Source organism: Podarcis tiliguerta, assembly GCF_965153285.1.
Source record: "Podarcis tiliguerta genome assembly, chromosome: 11".
Classification (NCBI taxonomy): Eukaryota; Metazoa; Chordata; class Lepidosauria; order Squamata; family Lacertidae; genus Podarcis; species Podarcis tiliguerta.
The window spans coordinates 53,405,827-53,424,683 of NC_139544.1; the positions used below are offsets into that span (position 1 = coordinate 53,405,827).

Here is an 18,857-nt window from a genome sequence, read left to right on the forward strand (position 1 = left end):
TTCAAGATAGGTATACTGTTTTCCTAATACTTTGTTCTGTTTGGCTACCCCTAGTTCCCAGCGCCCATAGATTTCTTCCAGCTTCCACAATCTCGTTTCAGATGCCTCCTACTGCTTCTCCAGTGCAGTGATTCATCTACATCACATTATTGAAATACATAGTCAGGGCTAGGTCTTAGCCTTCTTTCAGATAAGATGTTAAGCTAAAAAGCTGGAATAAAAATCCCCACACCCAAATATATTGGACTCCCATCATGTTTTTCCATATAGTTTTCATTGTTGGTGTTTAAGTTTGGTTTATGCACAGTAAATTGAAGCTGTGAAATTTGTTCCCCTTCTAACCGGTTTGATTTTCAACCTGGTAAGGTTGCTTTACACAAACATGAGCCTCAAACAACAGAGGCATACAGAATATAGTTTTTGGGGGGCATTATCCTTGTATACTATTGTGAATTAAGCAGAGAGTCAGTAATGGGGCATCTAGGGGCCATTAACTTTCAAGACCATGATACGTATGTGTATGATCTGGAGCCCTATTTTGTTTATCATTGTATGTCAACACTGACACCTAAATCCACCTTTGATTCCTATTGATGTATTCTTCTTGAAAATTATGATAAACTTTTACATAGGTTAATTTAGTTTGCAAAAGAGAAACTGTTTTTTGTTCAGTGATTTATTTCAGTTTTTCAAAGGCTGTATCAGGTTTCGTCTATGGAACTGAGGTTAATTTCCACATAAATTGAAAACAATGTAAATCTAATTAGTCTGCTGCTTGGGCACCAGATATTTTGTTTTAAAGATCATGGTGGTTTTAAAGATGGAAAAACTTGCACAGCCATTCTAACACGAATCAGGACACTGTTTTGGTCTTTCTGACCAGCTTGAATTTTATCAAAGGGGCACAAGGCAAATACCAACAACAGCAAAAACCTGTTGAGCTGAAACTTGGCATACATGAGCTACCTAGTGGGGTCTACTACAAATGTGACAAATATCAAACTGATCCAGTAAAAAATGCCATATCTCCATCATGTTAGAAAGTGCTAAATATTGGCACTTTAACCCTTTTTAAACCACTTGTTAAGCAAGTCGTATATTTCCTTCCGATTTCAGTGAAAGCTATTGATGTAGGCTTGTTGAGGATAACAGTCATTCATTGGTTTGGTGAAATTCTGAGCATCAGTTGGAAAGTTATTAAGGTGTTCCTGCTCTATTAAAGTATGGCAGCACCTACTGAATAAATAATGCAGGGGTGTACAGATTCATTTTTGAAGTGAGCATTTTGCCAGGACTACAGTGTTTGCATAGGGAACAGATACTGGATGATACTATAGTACAGTGGTTAAATGAGAATTTGCCAGCCTTTTTGGGTATGTGGACATATTTGTAAACTTGAGAAATTTTCTCAGTGGACAAAACCCCACAATGGCATATGTGCCACCCCCTTACTGTAACCCCTCACCAAAGTGCCCCCCCCTGCTTTTGTTTGCTCTGTTTCCCAAACCATTGGGAAGACACTAATGCTTCATAAAGCAATACAGGAAAACAAGGGGCTCGTTTCCTTGTCCCAGACATTTCACCAACACTGTCTGGATTTAAGCCTGAGAGTGGACGTATTGAGGGTAAGTTGCAAGTAAGCACGATTTGTGACATTGCACAACTTCATTACTGATCATGGGGCATGTCAGCCTTAGCTTCCAATTTCCTGGCTTGGTGGAGCATGAACCAATATAAAAGAGCGTCAACCAGCATGTTTTTTTAATCATTGGGTGCATATTTGGTTGAAATACTTTTTTGCTGCGTTCTCTTAGCACTTTTCTGTTCTCATACAGAGCAGCAAATGATCTGAATTGATTTTGGCCACTTCAGGTGGCTTTTTGTTTAGCTAACCGCCTGCCTATTGCTTCAGTGTAAACACTGACCATGGTTAGCTGTTTGAAGGAGGTAAAAAGTTGCCCCATGGTTAACTTTGAAAAGAAAAGGAAGAAAGATGGGCGAACCCCTGGCATACTCTGGATCTCCTAACCATGGATAGGCAATTTGGGAATGTTACATCTCCCTTGCACATCTCGGAGGTGTCAGGACACAAAACACAAACTGACCAGGTTTTTGCTATGAAGAAAAAACGTCAGCCTTTAAACCTGACCGATTCAGCTCCTGAAAGTGTCTTGGTGAGCTTGTAGCTGAGCCAAGGGTGCCCTTTGCTGTTTAGCACCCACAGAGAGCCTGCCATGAGAGCTTTTAACTAACGGATCATATCTAAAGCCTGTTAGAGACAATCTGCTGTCTTATCCAGGTGCAGGTGCTCATGTTGCCCTCAAGTTGGAAGTTCAAGCTTCTCTGGGTCTCAAATGTTGTTTAGCGTTGACTTAGTAATACTGTGGCTTACTCTTTAATAGTTTTATGTTTATAGAACATGTGTTGCAATAACTGTTTCTTGTGACTTTGGGGAGGACATAAGTTAAATAGATCATTTTACAGTGGTGCCTCGCAAGACGAAAAGAATCCGTTCCGCGAGTCTCTTCGCCTAGCGGTTTTTTCGTCTTGCGAAGCAACCCTATTAGCGGATTAGCGCTATTAGCGGTTTAGCGGCTGTTAGCGGCTATTAAAGGCTTAAGGGATTAGCGGATTAGCTGCTAAAAGGCTATTAGCAGCTTAGTGCCTTAGAAAAAGCGGGTGGGGAGCGAAAAAAAATCGCAAGAATCGCAAGAAAATTTCGTCTTGCGAAGCAAGCCCATAGAGAAATTCATCCTGCGAAGCACATTGAAAAACAGAAAACCCTTTCGTCTAGCGGGTTTTCCGTCTTGCGAGGCATTCGTCTTGTGGGGCACCACTGTACTTTTCTTTAATTGCAAAACATACTGGTTAAGGAATAGGTGCTTACTTATATCTAAAACTCGCTATATCTAGAAAATTAATTGTTAGAAAGGCAGACTTCTGTGATCAGTCACTACTGAATTACATGAAGGATTTGTAGAAATGAATAGTCCATAAATTATAATGTCAGTGTAAACCCCTGAAATGCTGTGCACATTTCACAATGGTGCATGTGGGAATTGCATTTGTGGTTTGAGGATATTATTAGGCCTGGGGTTTTTTAATGTTAGATCTTTATTTAAACTACAGTGAGCAAAGAACTAAATAAAACATATCTCTGTCTTTTGGAGCTATATTGTGATATATAGATCGTAAGAAAGAGAATCAACAATCTATAAATCAAAAATTGGAGAACAATCTCAGAGCTTCCATTCAAGTCTCTGCGGTATTCAGGAATACTCTATAGAGTGTGGTTTGATAAAGTGCAGCCTGAGTAAGACTGTGTGCAGAAGTGTGCTGTATTTCTTGGGTGTGTAAGTAGGGTTGATAGTATTCATAGTGATGCAAGTGAAACTCTTGGATCCAGCTCGGCACCTTGGAGGGTCTTGTAGCAGTGATGGTCAGCAATGCTTTTTACCAGCATTTTATAATCCAACTGCACCCTTTTAAAAAACAAACAGACCTGGCCTCTGTCATTCATATTCTAGTCACCTCCAGATTATGCTACTCTAATGCATTGCACATGGAACTTCTGAAGACAATCCAAGAGCAACAATTGGTTCCAAAAGTGGCAGCCAGAGATCGAAATGGAACCAGTTGGTCAGATTATTTTACACCCCTTTTGTACCAGCTTCACTGGTTGCCAGTTTGTTTCTGGGCTTAGTTCAAGGTGTAGTTTTTGAACTTTAAAGCCCTAAATGGCCTGGGACCTGGAGAATTGCCTTCCCTCATTTGAGTCTGCTTGACAACTTTGCTTCTCTTATGTGGCCCTGCCTTGGGCCCACCCACCACCTGAAATACGGCAGATGGGTACCCAAGACAGGGCCTTTTGAGCTGCGGCACCCAGGGTGTGGAACCATCTCCCAAAAGGAGGTCTGCCTGGCCCCATCAGCACTCAGTTTTATTCCATTGAATTTTTTTGCAGAGCTATCTTCGTAGGCTGTTGCTGGGCTCACTTTAGTTTTGAATTGTTTTACCGTATTTTTCGCCCCATAAGACGCACTTTTTCCCCTCCAAAAATGACGGGGAACTCTGGGTGCGTCCTATGGGGCGAATGCAGGCTTTCGCTGAAGCGTGGAGAGCGAGAGGGGTAGGTGCGCACCGACCCCTCTCGCTCTCCAGGCTTCAGGAACGCATCTGCAGCCTAGGCAGCTCTGCGGGAGGACCCGCAGGGATGTCTAGGCTGCGGATAGCAGCCTGCTTCCCCGAGCGTCGGGCGCCCTGAAAGCAGAGCGCCCGGCGCTTGGGGAACGCATCTGCAGCCTAGGCAGCTCTGCGGGAGGACCCGCAGGGATGTCTAGGCTGCGGATAGCAGCCTGCTTCCCCGAGCGTCGGGCGCCCTGAAAGCAGAGCGCCCGGCGCTTGGGGATCGCATCTGCAGCCTAGGCAGCTCTGCGGGAGGACCCGCAGGGATGTCTAGGCTGCGGATAGCAGCCTGCTTCCCCGAGCGTCGGGCGCCCTGAAAGCAGAGCGCCCGGCGCTTGGGGATCGCATCTGCAGCCTAGGCAGCTCTGCGGGAGGACCCGCAGGGATGTCTAGGCTGCGGATAGCAGCCTGCTTCCCCGAGCGTCGGGCGCCCTGAAAGCACAGCGCCCGGCGCTTGGGGATCGCATCTGCAGCCTAGGCAGCTCTGCGGGAGGACCTGCAGGGCTGTCTAGGCTGCGGATAGCAGCCTGCTTCCCCGAGCGTCGGGCGCCCTGAAAGCAGAGCGCCCGGCGCTTGGGGAACGCATCTGCAGCCTAGGCAGCTCTGCGGGAGGACCTGCAGGGCTGTCTAGGCTGCGGATAGCAGCCTGCTTCCCCGAGCGTCGGGCGCCCTGAAAGCAGAGCGCCCGGCGCTTGGGGATCGCATCTGCAGCCTAGGCAGCTCTGCGGGAGGACCTGCAGGGCTGTCTAGGCTGCGGATAGCAGCCTGCTTCCCCGAGCGTCGGGCGCCCTGAAAGCAGAGCGCCCGGCGCTTGGGGATCGCATCTGCAGCCTAGGCAGCTCTGCGGGAGGACCCGCAGGGATGTCTAGGCTGCGGATAGCAGCCTGCTTCCCCGAGCGTCGGGCGCCCTGAAAGCAGAGCGCCCGGCGCTTGGGGATCGCATCTGCAGCCTAGGCAGCTCTGCGGGAGGACCCGCAGGGATGTCTAGGCTGCGGATAGCAGCCTGCTTCCCCGAGCGTCGGGCGCCCTGAAAGCAGAGCGCCCGGCGCTTGGGGATCGCATCTGCAGCCTAGGCAGCTCTGCGGGAGGACCCGCAGGGATGTCTAGGCTGCGGATAGCAGCCTGCTTCCCCGAGCGTCGGGCGCCCTGAAAGCAGAGCGCCCGGCGCTTGGGGATCGCATCTGCAGCCTAGGCAGCTCTGCGGGAGGACCCGCAGGGATGTCTAGGCTGCGGATAGCAGCCTGCTTCCCCGAGCGTCGGGCGCCCTGAAAGCAGAGCGCCCGGCGCTTGGGGATCGCATCTGCAGCCTAGGCAGCTCTGCGGGAGGACCCGCAGGGATGTCTAGGCTGCGGATAGCAGCCTGCTTCCCCGAGCGTCGGGCGCCCTGAAAGCAGAGCGCCCGGCGCTTGGGGATCGCATCTGCAGCCTAGGCAGCTCTGCGGGAGGACCCGCAGGGATGTCTAGGCTGCGGATAGCAGCCTGCTTCCCCGAGCGTCGGGCGCCCTGAAAGCAGAGCGCCCGGCGCTTGGGGAACGCATCTGCAGCCTAGGCAGCTCTGCGGGAGGACCTGCAGGGCTGTCTAGGCTGCGGATAGCAGCCTGCTTCCCCGAGCGTCGGGCGCCCTGAAAGCAGAGCGCCCGGCGCTTGGGGATCGCATCTGCAGCCTAGGCAGCTCTGCGGGAGGACCCGCAGGGATGTCTAGGCTGCGGATAGCAGCCTGCTTCCCCGAGCGTCGGGCGCCCTGAAAGCAGAGCGCCCGGCGCTTGGGGATCGCATCTGCAGCCTAGGCAGCTCTGCGGGAGGACCCGCAGGGATGTCTAGGCTGCGGATAGCAGCCTGCTTCCCCGAGCGTCGGGCGCCCTGAAAGCAGAGCGCCCGGCGCTTGGGGATCGCATCTGCAGCCTAGGCAGCTCTGCGGGAGGACCCGCAGGGATGTCTAGGCTGCGGATAGCAGCCTGCTTCCCCGAGCGTCGGGCGCCCTGAAAGCAGAGCGCCCGGCGCTTGGGGAACGCATCTGCAGCCTAGGCAGCTCTGCGGGAGGACCTGCAGGGCTGTCTAGGCTGCGGATAGCAGCCTGCTTCCCGGCGCGGGGCACCCTGAAGCAGAGCGCCTCGCCGCCGGGCAGATATCCGCAGCCGAGGGAGTCGGGGGGGGGGAGGTCACGCAGGGCTGTCTAGGCTGTTCCCTGAGCCACTTGCCGGGGCTTTATGGGGAAACCCATGGCTTCCCCCTTCAGCCCCGGCACTGGCTGACAAGCTCAGCCAGGGCTGGCTGATTCCCGGGGCTGTAATTCAAGCAAATTGAAAGCTGCTTACACTCTGCTAGATTAACAGTGTGCCGGAAGGATCGGGACTGCCCCTTCCGCCCCTCCCCCAGCTTATTGTGCCGGGAAATTCCCGCCATTTCCTGCATTTGCTCTGGTTGCACGAGGCAAGGCAGCTGCCCTCCACAGACACCCAGAGATGTAAGATCTCCCTCGCTCTTCTTTCCCTCCCTCCCTCTTCCAACTTAAAAATATGGGGGGGGGGCAGATAAGCCCCACCTCACAGACAATTCAGCCTTTCTCAAACTGTGGGTCCCCAGATGTTGCTGAACTACAACTCCCATAGCCCCAGGTAGCAAGGCCAGAGCTCAGGGAAGATGGGAGTTGAGGAATGATAGGAGTTATAGCCAAACAACATCTGGGGACCCACAGGTTGAGCTCTCCCTTTCCCTTCCTTCACTCCCTCCCTCTTCCAACTTAAAAATATTGGGGGGGGGCAGTTAAGCGCTCAATGATAAACGTTGGAGATACTGTCCTGTACATTACTGACAGTTCCTTACCACTGTATTTTCTTGCAGAAAACCTCCCCCATTCCGATAAGAATGATAAAGCAGAAAAGACTAGCATATAAGATTCCTTTTAAACTAGAAGTAGTAAAATATGCTAGGGAGCATGGAAACAGAGCAGCGGAGAGACATTTTGGATCACCTCCAACTGAAAAAATGATAAGAGAGTGGAGGAAACAGGAGGATCAGCTGCAAAAAGCAGATAAAAGCAAGCACACTTTTCGTGGATGTGCTGCAAAGTGGCCACAGATGGACATTGCCATGAAAGAATGGATCACAAGTCACCGGAAAAATGGCCTCGCAGTCTCTACAAAAATGATAATATATGAAGCCAAACGGATTGCTTTAGAGAAAGGCATTCATGATTTTACTGGCTCACCATCATGGTGCTACAGATTTATGAAGCGATGTGGCCTTGCTATGCGCACCAAAACTAGAACCGCACAAAAAATGCCAGAAGAATATGAATCTAAGATTATGTCTTTTCATAACTTTGTAATTGATACCAGGAAGAGAAATGGATTTGAAATTGGCCAGATTGGGAATATGGATGAAGTCCCTCTAACCTTTGATGTGCCATCAAATAGGACTGTTGATCGGAAAGGTGCCAAAACTATTGCCGTGAAAACCTCTGGACATGAGAAAACCCATTACACTGTTGTGTTGTCTTGCTGTGCAGATGGCACCAAATTGCCACCCATGTTAATTTTCAAAAGGAAAACATTTCCAAAAGAAGTGATTCCACGAGGAGTTGTTGTACATGTTCATGAGAAAGGATGGATGGACGAAAATGGAATGAGAGTATGGGTTGAAAAAGTGTGGTCCAAACGTCCTGGAGGGCTTTTGAAAAAACCTGCCTTATTAGTACTTGACCAGTTTAGAGCACATATTAGCAAAACTACAAAAAAGCGCTTTAAAGAAGTGAAGACTCATCTAGCTGTAATTCCTGGAGGTCTTACCAGCCAGTTGCAACCTCTTGACGTTTCTATCAACAAGCCATTTAAGATCTTTATGCGAGAAGAGTGGAACAAATGGATGGCTGCTGGTAATCATGATCTAACACCCACTGGACGAATGAAGAGGCCCACTATCACTCAAGTTTGTGAATGGGTGAAAACATCATGGCACTCGGTGAAGGAGGAAATCGTTGTCCGGTCATTCAAAAAATGTGGCATTAGCAATGCTTTGGATGGAAATGAAGATGATATTTTACATGAAGATAGCGAAGAAAGTGATGTCAGTGATTGTGAGCAACTGAGCTTCATAAATTCTGACTCTAGCAGTGATGAGTTCTTGGGGTTCACAGAAGACTAGAAGAGTACTCAAACCTTAAAGTCTCTCTTCATTTGTTAATGACAGTGATGATGGTTCTTAATGCCACTGTTGACTGCTGTTCGCTTTACATGGCTGTAATATGATTCTGATATACTGGTTGTTTATTAAATGCAGTAGTTTATACAACATTTGATTCAGAATTTTTTTACTTGTTTTTCTCCTCTAAAAACTACTGTAGGTGCGTTTTTAAAAGCTCGGGCTTCCCCCGCCCCAGCCCTGCGGCTGCGGGGGGGAATAAAAATTTTTTCCTTTATTTTCCCCCCAAAAAACTAGGTGCGTCCTATGGGCCGGTGCGTCCTATAGGGCGAAAAATACGGTAACTATTGATGTTTTTGTGATTATGCTTGCGTATTTTTATTTCTGTTATGAACCACCAAGAATATGTTATAGGAAGATGGTATACAATTTTTAAAATAATCAATACCTGGTGACAGTTGCTTGATAGTGTTATCTTAAAGATGACTCAAGGGATTCTTCCCTGTTTCCTCTGACAAAAAATACTTGCTTTAGATCTTTACATCGTAAATATCATATTCCCACGAAATATAAACATATAAATCTACTTTGAAATAGCATTTTAAATAGCTGTAGCTATGAGCCAGCATTATGTTACATCTACATCAGCTCTTAGTGCTTACTTACTTACTCTTTTTGGTTGTCAAAACACAATGTCAGTTTTGTGAAATATTTAAAAAATGTTCCATTATGAAAATAAGCTAGTCTGTTACTGAATTCCATTTTCAATTCGTAAACTTTTTTTAAAAGTTGCCTATGTACAATACAATTTAATTGAGTCACTTCTGAATCGGCAATCTTGTTTTATAGAACTTTTTTTAGAAATTGGCATAAACATGCAAATCTTCTTTTCTTCTTCTTGTTCCCCAGTTTGTTTGCATTGTTGTCAAAAAAGCACAACAAGGTTTTGGAGCAAGCCACACAATCCTTGAGAAGTTCCCTTGCTTCAGATGACTCTCCGCTTCCTGATTATGTGAGTACCAAACTTAGTGATGAAGGGAACAGGTCAAAATAGCATCTCCTGACCCTGCAGAAGTCTATCAAAGTGTGTGACAACCTGGCAACCACCAACACCAAAGTAGAGGAAGCTCTGCTGGTGACATCATGTCTGAAACTCACTGAGAAAATTTAAAAAAAAAAAATGCACTTGCAAATGGCAAAATAAAAACCACAGCTATTCGTAGCTAAGACATTTACTTTAGTCTGACAGCTTGCAATTCTTGAACATTTGAGTATAATTGCCATTATGGGGGGTGGGGCAGGATTTTGGTTGGCTGCCTTTTAGCCCGCATCCATCCACACACAGCAAAAGCAATTTGGAGTAACTTCTTACATAGGAAGATTTTATCTGTTGAGAACATTGTCAGATAATAGCCATATTCTGTTTGCCGTTCACTTTCTCTGGATATGCCAAATGTTTGTTGTACGGACCTGCCGTTACCAGAATGCTGATGAGAGCTGGGATATTGAGTTAAGAATTTAAATTATAATCTGTGGAGTCTCCAATTCAAATCTCAGTTCAGCCATAAACTCACAGAGGAGTCTTGTGTAAGCCACATTAGTATGAACCCTTTCTTGAAATATTGGGATAACAAAATAAGCATATGTTGCAGGGTTGTATAAAAACCTCTAAGATAGCAAAGTTGAAGTACTATATATTTTTAATTTTTAAGATATTCACAATTTTTCAAGTATGTATCTCACTGTTTAGACCTTTAAGATCACTCAGATCACCTGGGGAAATTTTACTCACAACACCAAACCCTACAGACTAGGGCAGTGTCTCAAAAGCCAGTGCCTAGGGTTTCCCTGACATATAAAATATAAAACTAGATCCTGCTTTGCATGTTTGAATTGTCTGAATTTTTGTTTTATATGTGTTTATGTTGTTTTTAAAATATTGCTTCTTATTTGGCAATAGGTTGTGTTTTCATTTGAAAACTTAGAATTTTTAATACTATTATGCGGTTTATAGAAGTGTTTAAATTAAATAGATAATAAATAGATGCTCAAAGTGGGATATGTAAAAGCAGTTATAAAGCAACAGCGATAAGCCAGAGTCAATTAACGTAAAGTAATGCGATCAGCTGTATGAAATAGATTATACTATTACTGTGTATTTGTTCACATACATATGCAGGTAATTGGTTTTCATTTATTGCCCTTCAACAATGGTTAATTTGGATTATTGATGTCAGTTGCCAGGGGTAGGCGAGAAATGGGGGGAAAGCACAGGGCTTCTGCTAACAGGACTCAAAAGGTGAATCCAGCTCTGGGTTTCCCAAGTTCTAGTCAACACTCTAACCAAGGCTTTCTCAAATTTAGGTCCCTAAATGTTGTTGGACTACAGCTCCCATCATCCATAGCTACCAGGACCGGTAGTCAAGGATGATGGGAGTTGTAGTCCAACAACACCTGGGGACCCAAGTTTGAGAAAGGCTGCAACCACTACACCACACTGTCAGTGGATTGAGAGAGCTCTGAGGTCCTTTTGCCCAAAAAGCAGTATATAAATAAGCCGTAACATAACCACTAGCATAACTACAGAATTCCTTTTGCCATGTTGTGATCTTTTAGTATAAGCATTACTACTGAGAGGTTGGTCCATCTGAGCTCAGTGGAACTTCCTCCTTAGGCTTACAGTCCTATGCAGGCTGCTCTGGAAATAGCTCTCGTTGACGAGTCTTCTGTTTTTATTTACAGTCGTACCTTGGAAGTTGAAAGGAATCTGTTCCGGAAGTCCATTCAACTTCCAAAACGTTTGGAATCCAAAGCACGGCTTCTGATTGGCTGCAGGGAGCTCCTGCAGCCAATCAGAAGCTGCAGAAGCCCCATCGGGCATTTGGGTTCCAAAGAACGTCCACAAACCAGAACAATCACTTCTGGGTTTGCTGCGTTCAGGAGCCAAAACGTCTGAGTACCAAGGCATTTGGGATCCAAAGTACAACTGTATTTTTTAAAAGTGTATACTACTTTTTCTTTTGGAAAAACTCAAAGGCACTGAGAGCAAAATCAGTTAAAAACAGTAAATTTTAAAACAATACAGCAGCAAATATAATCAAATAAAAAGGCAAAGCCCCTTCAAAACACAATGTCAGTGGAATATCTGTTTAAGAGGGTTGGGTTAGCCCTCTCCTAATACCAGAGGACGCAAGCAACAAAACTGAGTCACACTTAGGATTGGATTGTTAGGGTAGGAAAAACTTTAAAAGTTCATAAAGATTTGGTGTCCTATTGCTGATTTTTTTGGAAGTTTAAAAAAATAGTTATACAATATACATGCTTTCCAATTGTATAATAATAATTTTGTTTTCCGTTATTAAGTTTAGCTTGTCGAGTTGTAATTAAGTTATTGAATTCACATAACAAGATTATTTTTTTTAAAGGAAAGCCCCTGCTGAATTTCAGTTCCTATATATTCCCTGCTTTAAAAGCTGGGCATGGCCCATGATCCCCATACCTTCATAGATACCACAAGAGTACACTCCTTGTCTTTTGCCCCACTAAAGAGGTTCCACAACTAGCAAAATGAGCCAGGTCTCAGATCATGTGACTGCCCAATAATGGACATCACATGACCATAATATGAGGCTTCTTCCAGAGGGTGCAGAGGTATGTACTCTTATATCTGAAAATCCAAAGCTTTATCATGAAGTTTCACCCCAATAAAATAGGTTTCAGTATTAACTGAGGTGCGAGAAATTTATCCACCTCTCAAACTAAAGTGGACATGTTAAAATGGTGAACAAGAGTCCGCTTATGATAGATTTCTGACCACAGTTAATTTCCTTCCTGCCAGAGCACTGATTTTTTTCTTATATACAGTGGTATCTCAGGTTACATACGCTTCAGGTAACATACGCTTCAGGTTACAGACTCCGCTAACCCAGAAATAGTGCTTCAGGTTAAGAACTTTGCTTCAGGATGAGAACAGAAATTGTGCTCCAGCGGCGCGGTGGCAGGAGGAGGCCCCATTATCTAAAGTGGTGCTTCAGGTTAAGAACAGTTTCAGGTTAAGAACGGACCTCCGGAATGAATTAAGTACTTAACCCAAGGTACCACTGTACTGTGCAAATCTGACTGGCAGGCCCAGAACTCTTGATGTAATTCAGTATCCTCCCCTTGATTAATAATCTAAATAACCCTGTTATGTAGTTGCTGGGTGAGATGCTTCTCTCTTTCCTTTTCTTTCTCAGCTAATGCTCCATAAAGGAGTCAAGGAAGGCCCCAGTTTTGATTCATCTTATATTTGTCTATGGTAAATAGAAAGCAGCTGCCAGTTTAAGCATCTAACTCTTGAAAAACTATACCCCCCCCCCCAACATCATCTGGAAATAATATAGCTAGTAAAACAAAGCTAAGAAGAAAAAGAAATGTTTGTTTTATGTGGGATGAATGGCTTCAGTTGGGGTCCTTCTAATTTGGCCATTAGGTGGGTTATTAAAAAGTAGTATTACAAAGGTGGTTTCAACAAAAAGATTGTTTTGGTTCTATCTTGTTATTACATTTGATTATAGCCAAAGTAGTAAGTACTATATAAATAGCCCTTCATTTCATTCCTCCTGAAAATAAGCAAAAAACCCAGTAATCTTACTGTCTTTATGCATTGGTAAATGCTAAATTACTCCCTTACATTATTTTAGTTCCTTAAAGCAACTTGTGTTTTAGAAGTCATATTTAATTTCCGCTTACATGGTTTGACATGTGCGGTGTGTGTCTGAATGATAGCATAAAAGTTAGCCATCTTTTAAGCAAACTAACAATACTATAAATGCATGGATTTCGGGAATGAATGCTCTCCTTTCTGAGTTTACAGTTTTCAGTATGCTTAGGTTCTAGACCACATGATACAAACTCCGGCCACAGTCCAAGACACACCTACCAGAGAGTAAGCCCTGTTGTTCCCAATGGAACATTTGAGTAAAGATGTATGGAATCAGGCTGAAACAGTGGTTTACTTCAGGGTGGAATGGGATTGGTTTGGCGGAAATTCCTAAACATCACCATTTCAAGAGAACATTTTAACAGAATGTAGGCAGTTCTTTTGAGAGCTCGGATACCAAGGGTGTGTAAGGGCCTGTTTTATACAGAGTCTTCACAACTTGTGATCCATCAGGAGAATCTCTGACCGCTATTCATATATGGTGGCTTACTAGCAGGATGATAATTTTCCAGTATTTGTTGCCTGCTGGACCATAAAGAAGGCTGATCGCCGAAGAATTGACACTTTTGAATTATGGTGCTGGAGGAAACTCTTGAGAGTCCCATGGACTGCAAGAAGATCAAATGCATCCATTCTTAAAGAAATCAGCCCTGGGTGCTCACTGGAAGGACAGATCCTGAAGATGAGGCTCCAATACTTTGGCCACCTCATGAGAAGAGAAGACTCCCTGGAAAATACCCTGATGTTGGGAAAGATGGAGGGCACAAGGAGAAGGGGACGACAGAGGACGAGATGGTTAGACAGTGTTTTCGAAGCTACAAACATGAATCTGACCAAACTGCGGGTGGCAGTGGAAGACAGGAGTGCCTGGCGTGCTCTGGTCCATGGGGTCATGAAGAGTCGGACACGACTGAACGACTAAACAACAACAACAACAAAGGACTTCAAGAATTGGTGGTGGAGGGGGTTGTCAAACACATAGCTGTCCATGATACATAGTCAGATAATCCATTTGGCTTGGCCGATGTGCAGACCAGCCTTGTACAGTTTTAGACCAATGGTCCATCTAGCCAAATATTGTTAGCCATAACTGAGAGGATATTCCTTAAATATTTTCTTTGGAGTTGATGGGGGGGGTGGTTTAGGAACTTCAGAACATGTGCTCTACCACTTAGCTGTGGTGAAACCCTTTCTCATACTCAAGGAGAAGGCTTGGGCAAAATTTCCTGTTTCCTGTATAGAATTTCTATACTGTACTTTATGCCCCTTTCCAGGACTATTGAATCTTTGTCCCCTTTGCTGTTCTTGTTTTTTTTAAAAAATCCACTTTTTGAGAAGAAAAAGCATGCTATATATTTATGCTAAATGAGCTGTGCATTGTTAAACAGGTCTGCACAGAATTTCACAATTTGCATAATATAACCTGAATAAAATTGAGTCTCTCATTGCGCAGGAATTGCGCATCCCTGATAGGTAGTGTGCATAAAAATGACTGCAAAGTTTGTCTCAGTATCAATGTATTTTCCTTTTTCTTTTCATGTCTAAATGTGCGTTAACACATAAATAATATCTATAGAGGGTTTCTCCAAATTTTTTTGTTTATTTCATCTGACAAATCAGAGACCAAAATTGTCCTGTGGCAACATTTATTCTTGAACTTAGCTAATATTGTGCTTAGCTGAAGAAGAGACTCCAAAAAGTCTGAAGCGAGTCCACTTTAGTAGTTTTCCAGGCGTGATGTGCAAGCCTCGTGCTTTTCTAGTTTCTGCTGCAAAACCAGGAAGGGAGGCAGACAGCAGCATTCTCTGGTTTGGGGACAACCACATCTTCTTTGCATCTGTTAACAAGATAAAGCATTATCAGTCAGTTTGTCTCGGTGGTGTTTTCTAGAAGTCCCATCTTAACTTACCCATGATGTCTCAGCTGAGACTATCCATACGTGACAGTTTGAGACAGTGGTTTTGTGGACCAGACACTATTTGTTCACTAAAAGTGAAACCGGAATGATTTTCATTTTCTCACAGTCTACCAGCTACACAAATAGCTTTAAGTAGCCACTTGTGGTTGAGAAGCAAAGGTTTTGGGTCAATTTTTCTAATATTTTATTGGGTGGAGGGGAGGTTGGATGAGTAATAGCCCACAAAGTTTGTGCCTGAATAATAACTCCAGTATTTTCACCTGATAAATAATGTAAGTACAGTGGTACCTCGGGTTAAGTACTTAATTTGTTCTTAACCTGAAGCACTTAACTGTTCTTAACCTGAAGCACCACTTTAGCTAATGGGGCCTCCTGCTGCCACTGCGCCACCGGAACACGATTTCTGTTCTCATCCTGAAGTAAAGTTCTTAACCTGAAGCACTATTTCTGGGTTAGAATCATAGAATCATAGAGTTGGAATAGACCACAAGGGCCATTGAGTCCAACCCCCTGCCAAGCAGGAAACACCATCAGATCACTCCTGACATATGGTTGTCAAGCCTCTGCTTAAAGACCTCCAAAGAAGGAGACTCCACCACACTGAGTTAGCTGAGTCTGTAACCTGAAGCGTATTTAACCCAAAGTACTACTGCAATTAAGCAGTGTATGAGAGGCCTTGCTACAGAGAGCGCATGTTGCTTGTCTCTTCCCGCTCCAAATAAGAAAAAGCAGGTGCAAAGATTCAGCAGGTGTTCAAACTTCATAGAATATCATACTGTAAATACACAGGCTATATTTCATTTAGACACCTCAGTGTTGAAAGGAGAAATCACATCACATCTTTTTGGTGCATCTTTTTTGACCCCATGAAAATGAGTGTAGTGGGTGGGGATAAAGCTGGGGTTTGACCTTGAAGTGCAGAAGTGTCCTGAACACACACAAGTCTCCATTGCAGCATGTATTGCCCCAACCTTGTGTCCATTAAAATAGGTGTAAGTTACCGAGATACACAGTTGAATTTGAGGAGTATTTATTTATTTATTTTATTTTACCTTCATCCTTTTTGTCACATGTTCAAAATAAGTAGGCAGTCCTCCAGTATAGTCCTCCAGGAAGCATAGGTGTTCCCATTCTGTTACCAGTTTTCGTTTTACATTTTTACATCTTGCGAACACAGCATTCAGAAAATGCTTCAATGCTCAGTGTTTCGGTAACCTGGTACCTGCTAGCAGAGTTGTCCTATCCTCTTGTGCCAGTCTAATTAGGAGCAATGACTACAGGTAATAATAATAATAATAATAATAATAATAATAATAATAATAATAATATATTATTTATACCCCGCCCATCTGGCTGGGTTTCTCCAGCCACTCTGGGCAGCTTCCAACCAAATATAAAAAATACAATACAGCATCAAACATTAAAAACGTCCCTAAACAGAGCCACCTTCAGATGTCTTTTAAAAGTAAGATAGTTGCTTATTGCCTTGACATCTGCTGGGAGGGCGTTCCACAGAGTAGGCGCCACTACCGAGGTAGTTTTAAATAGTAGTAGCTTCAGGTTTAATGAACTGTACTGGTACTGTGGGTGTGCCTGTAGCTGTTCTTGCTTGTTCCAGGCATCTGACGCCTGTAAACCAATGTAAACAGACCCCTCTGCTGAGAGAAAGTGTATCCTTTAAATGCCCTGCTGTTCACTGTCTATTGCCCACTTCTATATTGTTTGGGGTATCAGTTTAGGCTTATATTTGTCAGCCACAAATATACAAAGTATTCCCTTGAAATACTGTGAATGGCTTTGGTGCCTGTTTTCCCACAAATTTATCTCTAACTCTTGCACTTGTTAGCAAACATATTTTCTAGCTTCCTACTTCAAGAGTTGTTGAAGAAACTTCCATCCATTACTATATGAATGAACAAAGTGGCATTCACATTTTGAAAAGAGAGTTTTGCATCTGCATCTCAAGTATTGCAAGCTCGTGAAGAATATGCGATTGAAAATGATTTTGTTTGCAGCTCCAGCTTAGCCGTTGGAGCTGGCTGCATTTATTTATCTATCCCTGAGGCATGTTCTCCCATTCTGAATCATTAGTAGGGCTTCTCCCACACTGATGTCAGTTTCTAGCAATGCTGCTGGCATGAAGCATGTGAACTTCTACTGCCAGAGGGAGCAGCCTACATATGGAATGGGCCTGAAGGGTTGGGTTAAAGAAAGGTGGAAGAAGAGGAGAAATGCTAGATGGAGATAATATAGGCCTGGCACCAGCAGCCGATGAGGTTGGGCACTGGGTGAGTGCCCTAGAAGCCCCTCTCACAGGCCTGACACTGCTGCTCTCTCACACACCAACTAAGTCCTGGGCTGGATGAATTTTTGAATTGGGTGGGGGGCAAGCTCAGCTGCCATTCCCTGGGTTCTTGTCCACCTCCCTGCCTTGCCTAGACTCTGAGAAAGGGCCAAGGTGGTCCTTCTTCAGAGCCAGGTATTCCGGTCAGAGCCTAGGAGATTGCCTGTTTCACAGCTGCAGTTTCAGCTACAGTGGCTGAAAAGTCTTTTTAAACTTAGAATTTTAAAAACCTTTCTTTTTTAATTCTGTATCTGTGATTGCTCTCCCCCTTTCGCTTCCCAAGGCACAGCCCTGTCCATTTGTGCCCCCCCCCCCACTTATTATTGGACTTCAATTCCCATCATCCCTTCCCATTGATGGTGCTGGCCGGGGCTCTAAAGAATCATGCACACAGACAGCTAAGACGTCTACTACTTTATTAATAACAAATTTATAATGAGGCGATGGCCATAGGGGACCATTTTCCACATTGGCGAGATGAGCGCCGCAACCCCAGAGTCGGCCACGACTGGACCTAATGGTCAGGGGTCCCTTTACCTTTATATTCCCACTAACCCACATGTAAGCACAAGAATGATGAATCTTTAAAATTCCTTGGCCTTCTTAAACAACAGCAACCCTTTGAATTGTTCCTGGAAGACAACAGGTAGCTAGTGCATGTGAGTGAGCATTGGTGCAATATGCTGTTGACAGCCCAGCTGAGTGGTGAGTACACAAATCCTCTCTATGATGCATGTTCCAGCGCACACCCAAGTTAGTTACCATTAATTCACCTTGCTGGCTTCACCCTTAGTTAGCTGGAATGCCTGAACTCTTCTACCATGGCCATTCCCTGGGTAAACACTCCAGAACTTTAGTGTATATGAAAAGGACAAGGTACAGCTTCCTTTAGCAGTATAAATAGTATCAGCTGCTAATAACTTCCTATGATGTTGCCAACAGACAAGCAGATTAGAAAGGATAGGAACTGTTGCAGGAAATTATGAGAAGTCCAAATCTGGTCAGAGCTTTGCCAGGAACAAAAGCCATGTTTGGTGGAACCCATGTTCTGGAGCTTGCATTCTCAGACTTTATCCTAGTAAGTTTAAAGAAGAGCAGTTCAATTAACGGAACTCTTTCTCATCTGGAGGATAGACTAAAGGACAAGCCATGCAACAGAGCTGTGCAGACTTGCATACACTTCTTCAGTGTATGAAGAGCAGACTCAAATTGCAATAAAAGAATACTTATTTCAGTGTTTCTTTAGCACGCAGCAGTAACCAGCCACAGTATACATTCTGGCCTCCCCTAATCCAAATACCGCACAAGAACTGGCCTGCAAGGTTGGGGGATAATCACAGAGTAGGTTGTGCTTCCATAAGAATATCTTCCTCTCACACTGTGATAATATTGTTTCTAGAGGAACTAGATTGACTTATAACTTCAAGAACTTAAAACTGGTTTCTAGCATTTTTAACTTTTCTCTTTTCCTTGTGTTGGGGTGGGGTAGGCCACAGGCTTGCTACTTTTGCCAACATACTCACAGCCTGGGGAAAATAAAGAAGTGGTCATGATCATGAGTTTTTCCA

The 18,857-nt window shown here is 44.4% G+C and overlaps 1 protein-coding gene across 9 annotated transcripts in view; it reads left to right on the forward strand.

Annotated features, from left to right (window-relative positions):
- The window catches only part of DYM (dymeclin), a 165,312-nt gene that overhangs the window by 97,187 nt on the left and 49,268 nt on the right, over window positions 1-18,857 (forward strand). For all 9 annotated transcript variants that reach the window (XM_083402821.1, XM_083402823.1, XM_083402817.1 and 6 more), the window contains one exon: window positions 9,235-9,337. In XM_083402821.1, coding sequence (XP_083258947.1) covers window positions 9,235-9,337 — 103 coding nt within the window. The remainder of the gene's footprint in view (window positions 1-9,234; window positions 9,338-18,857) is intronic.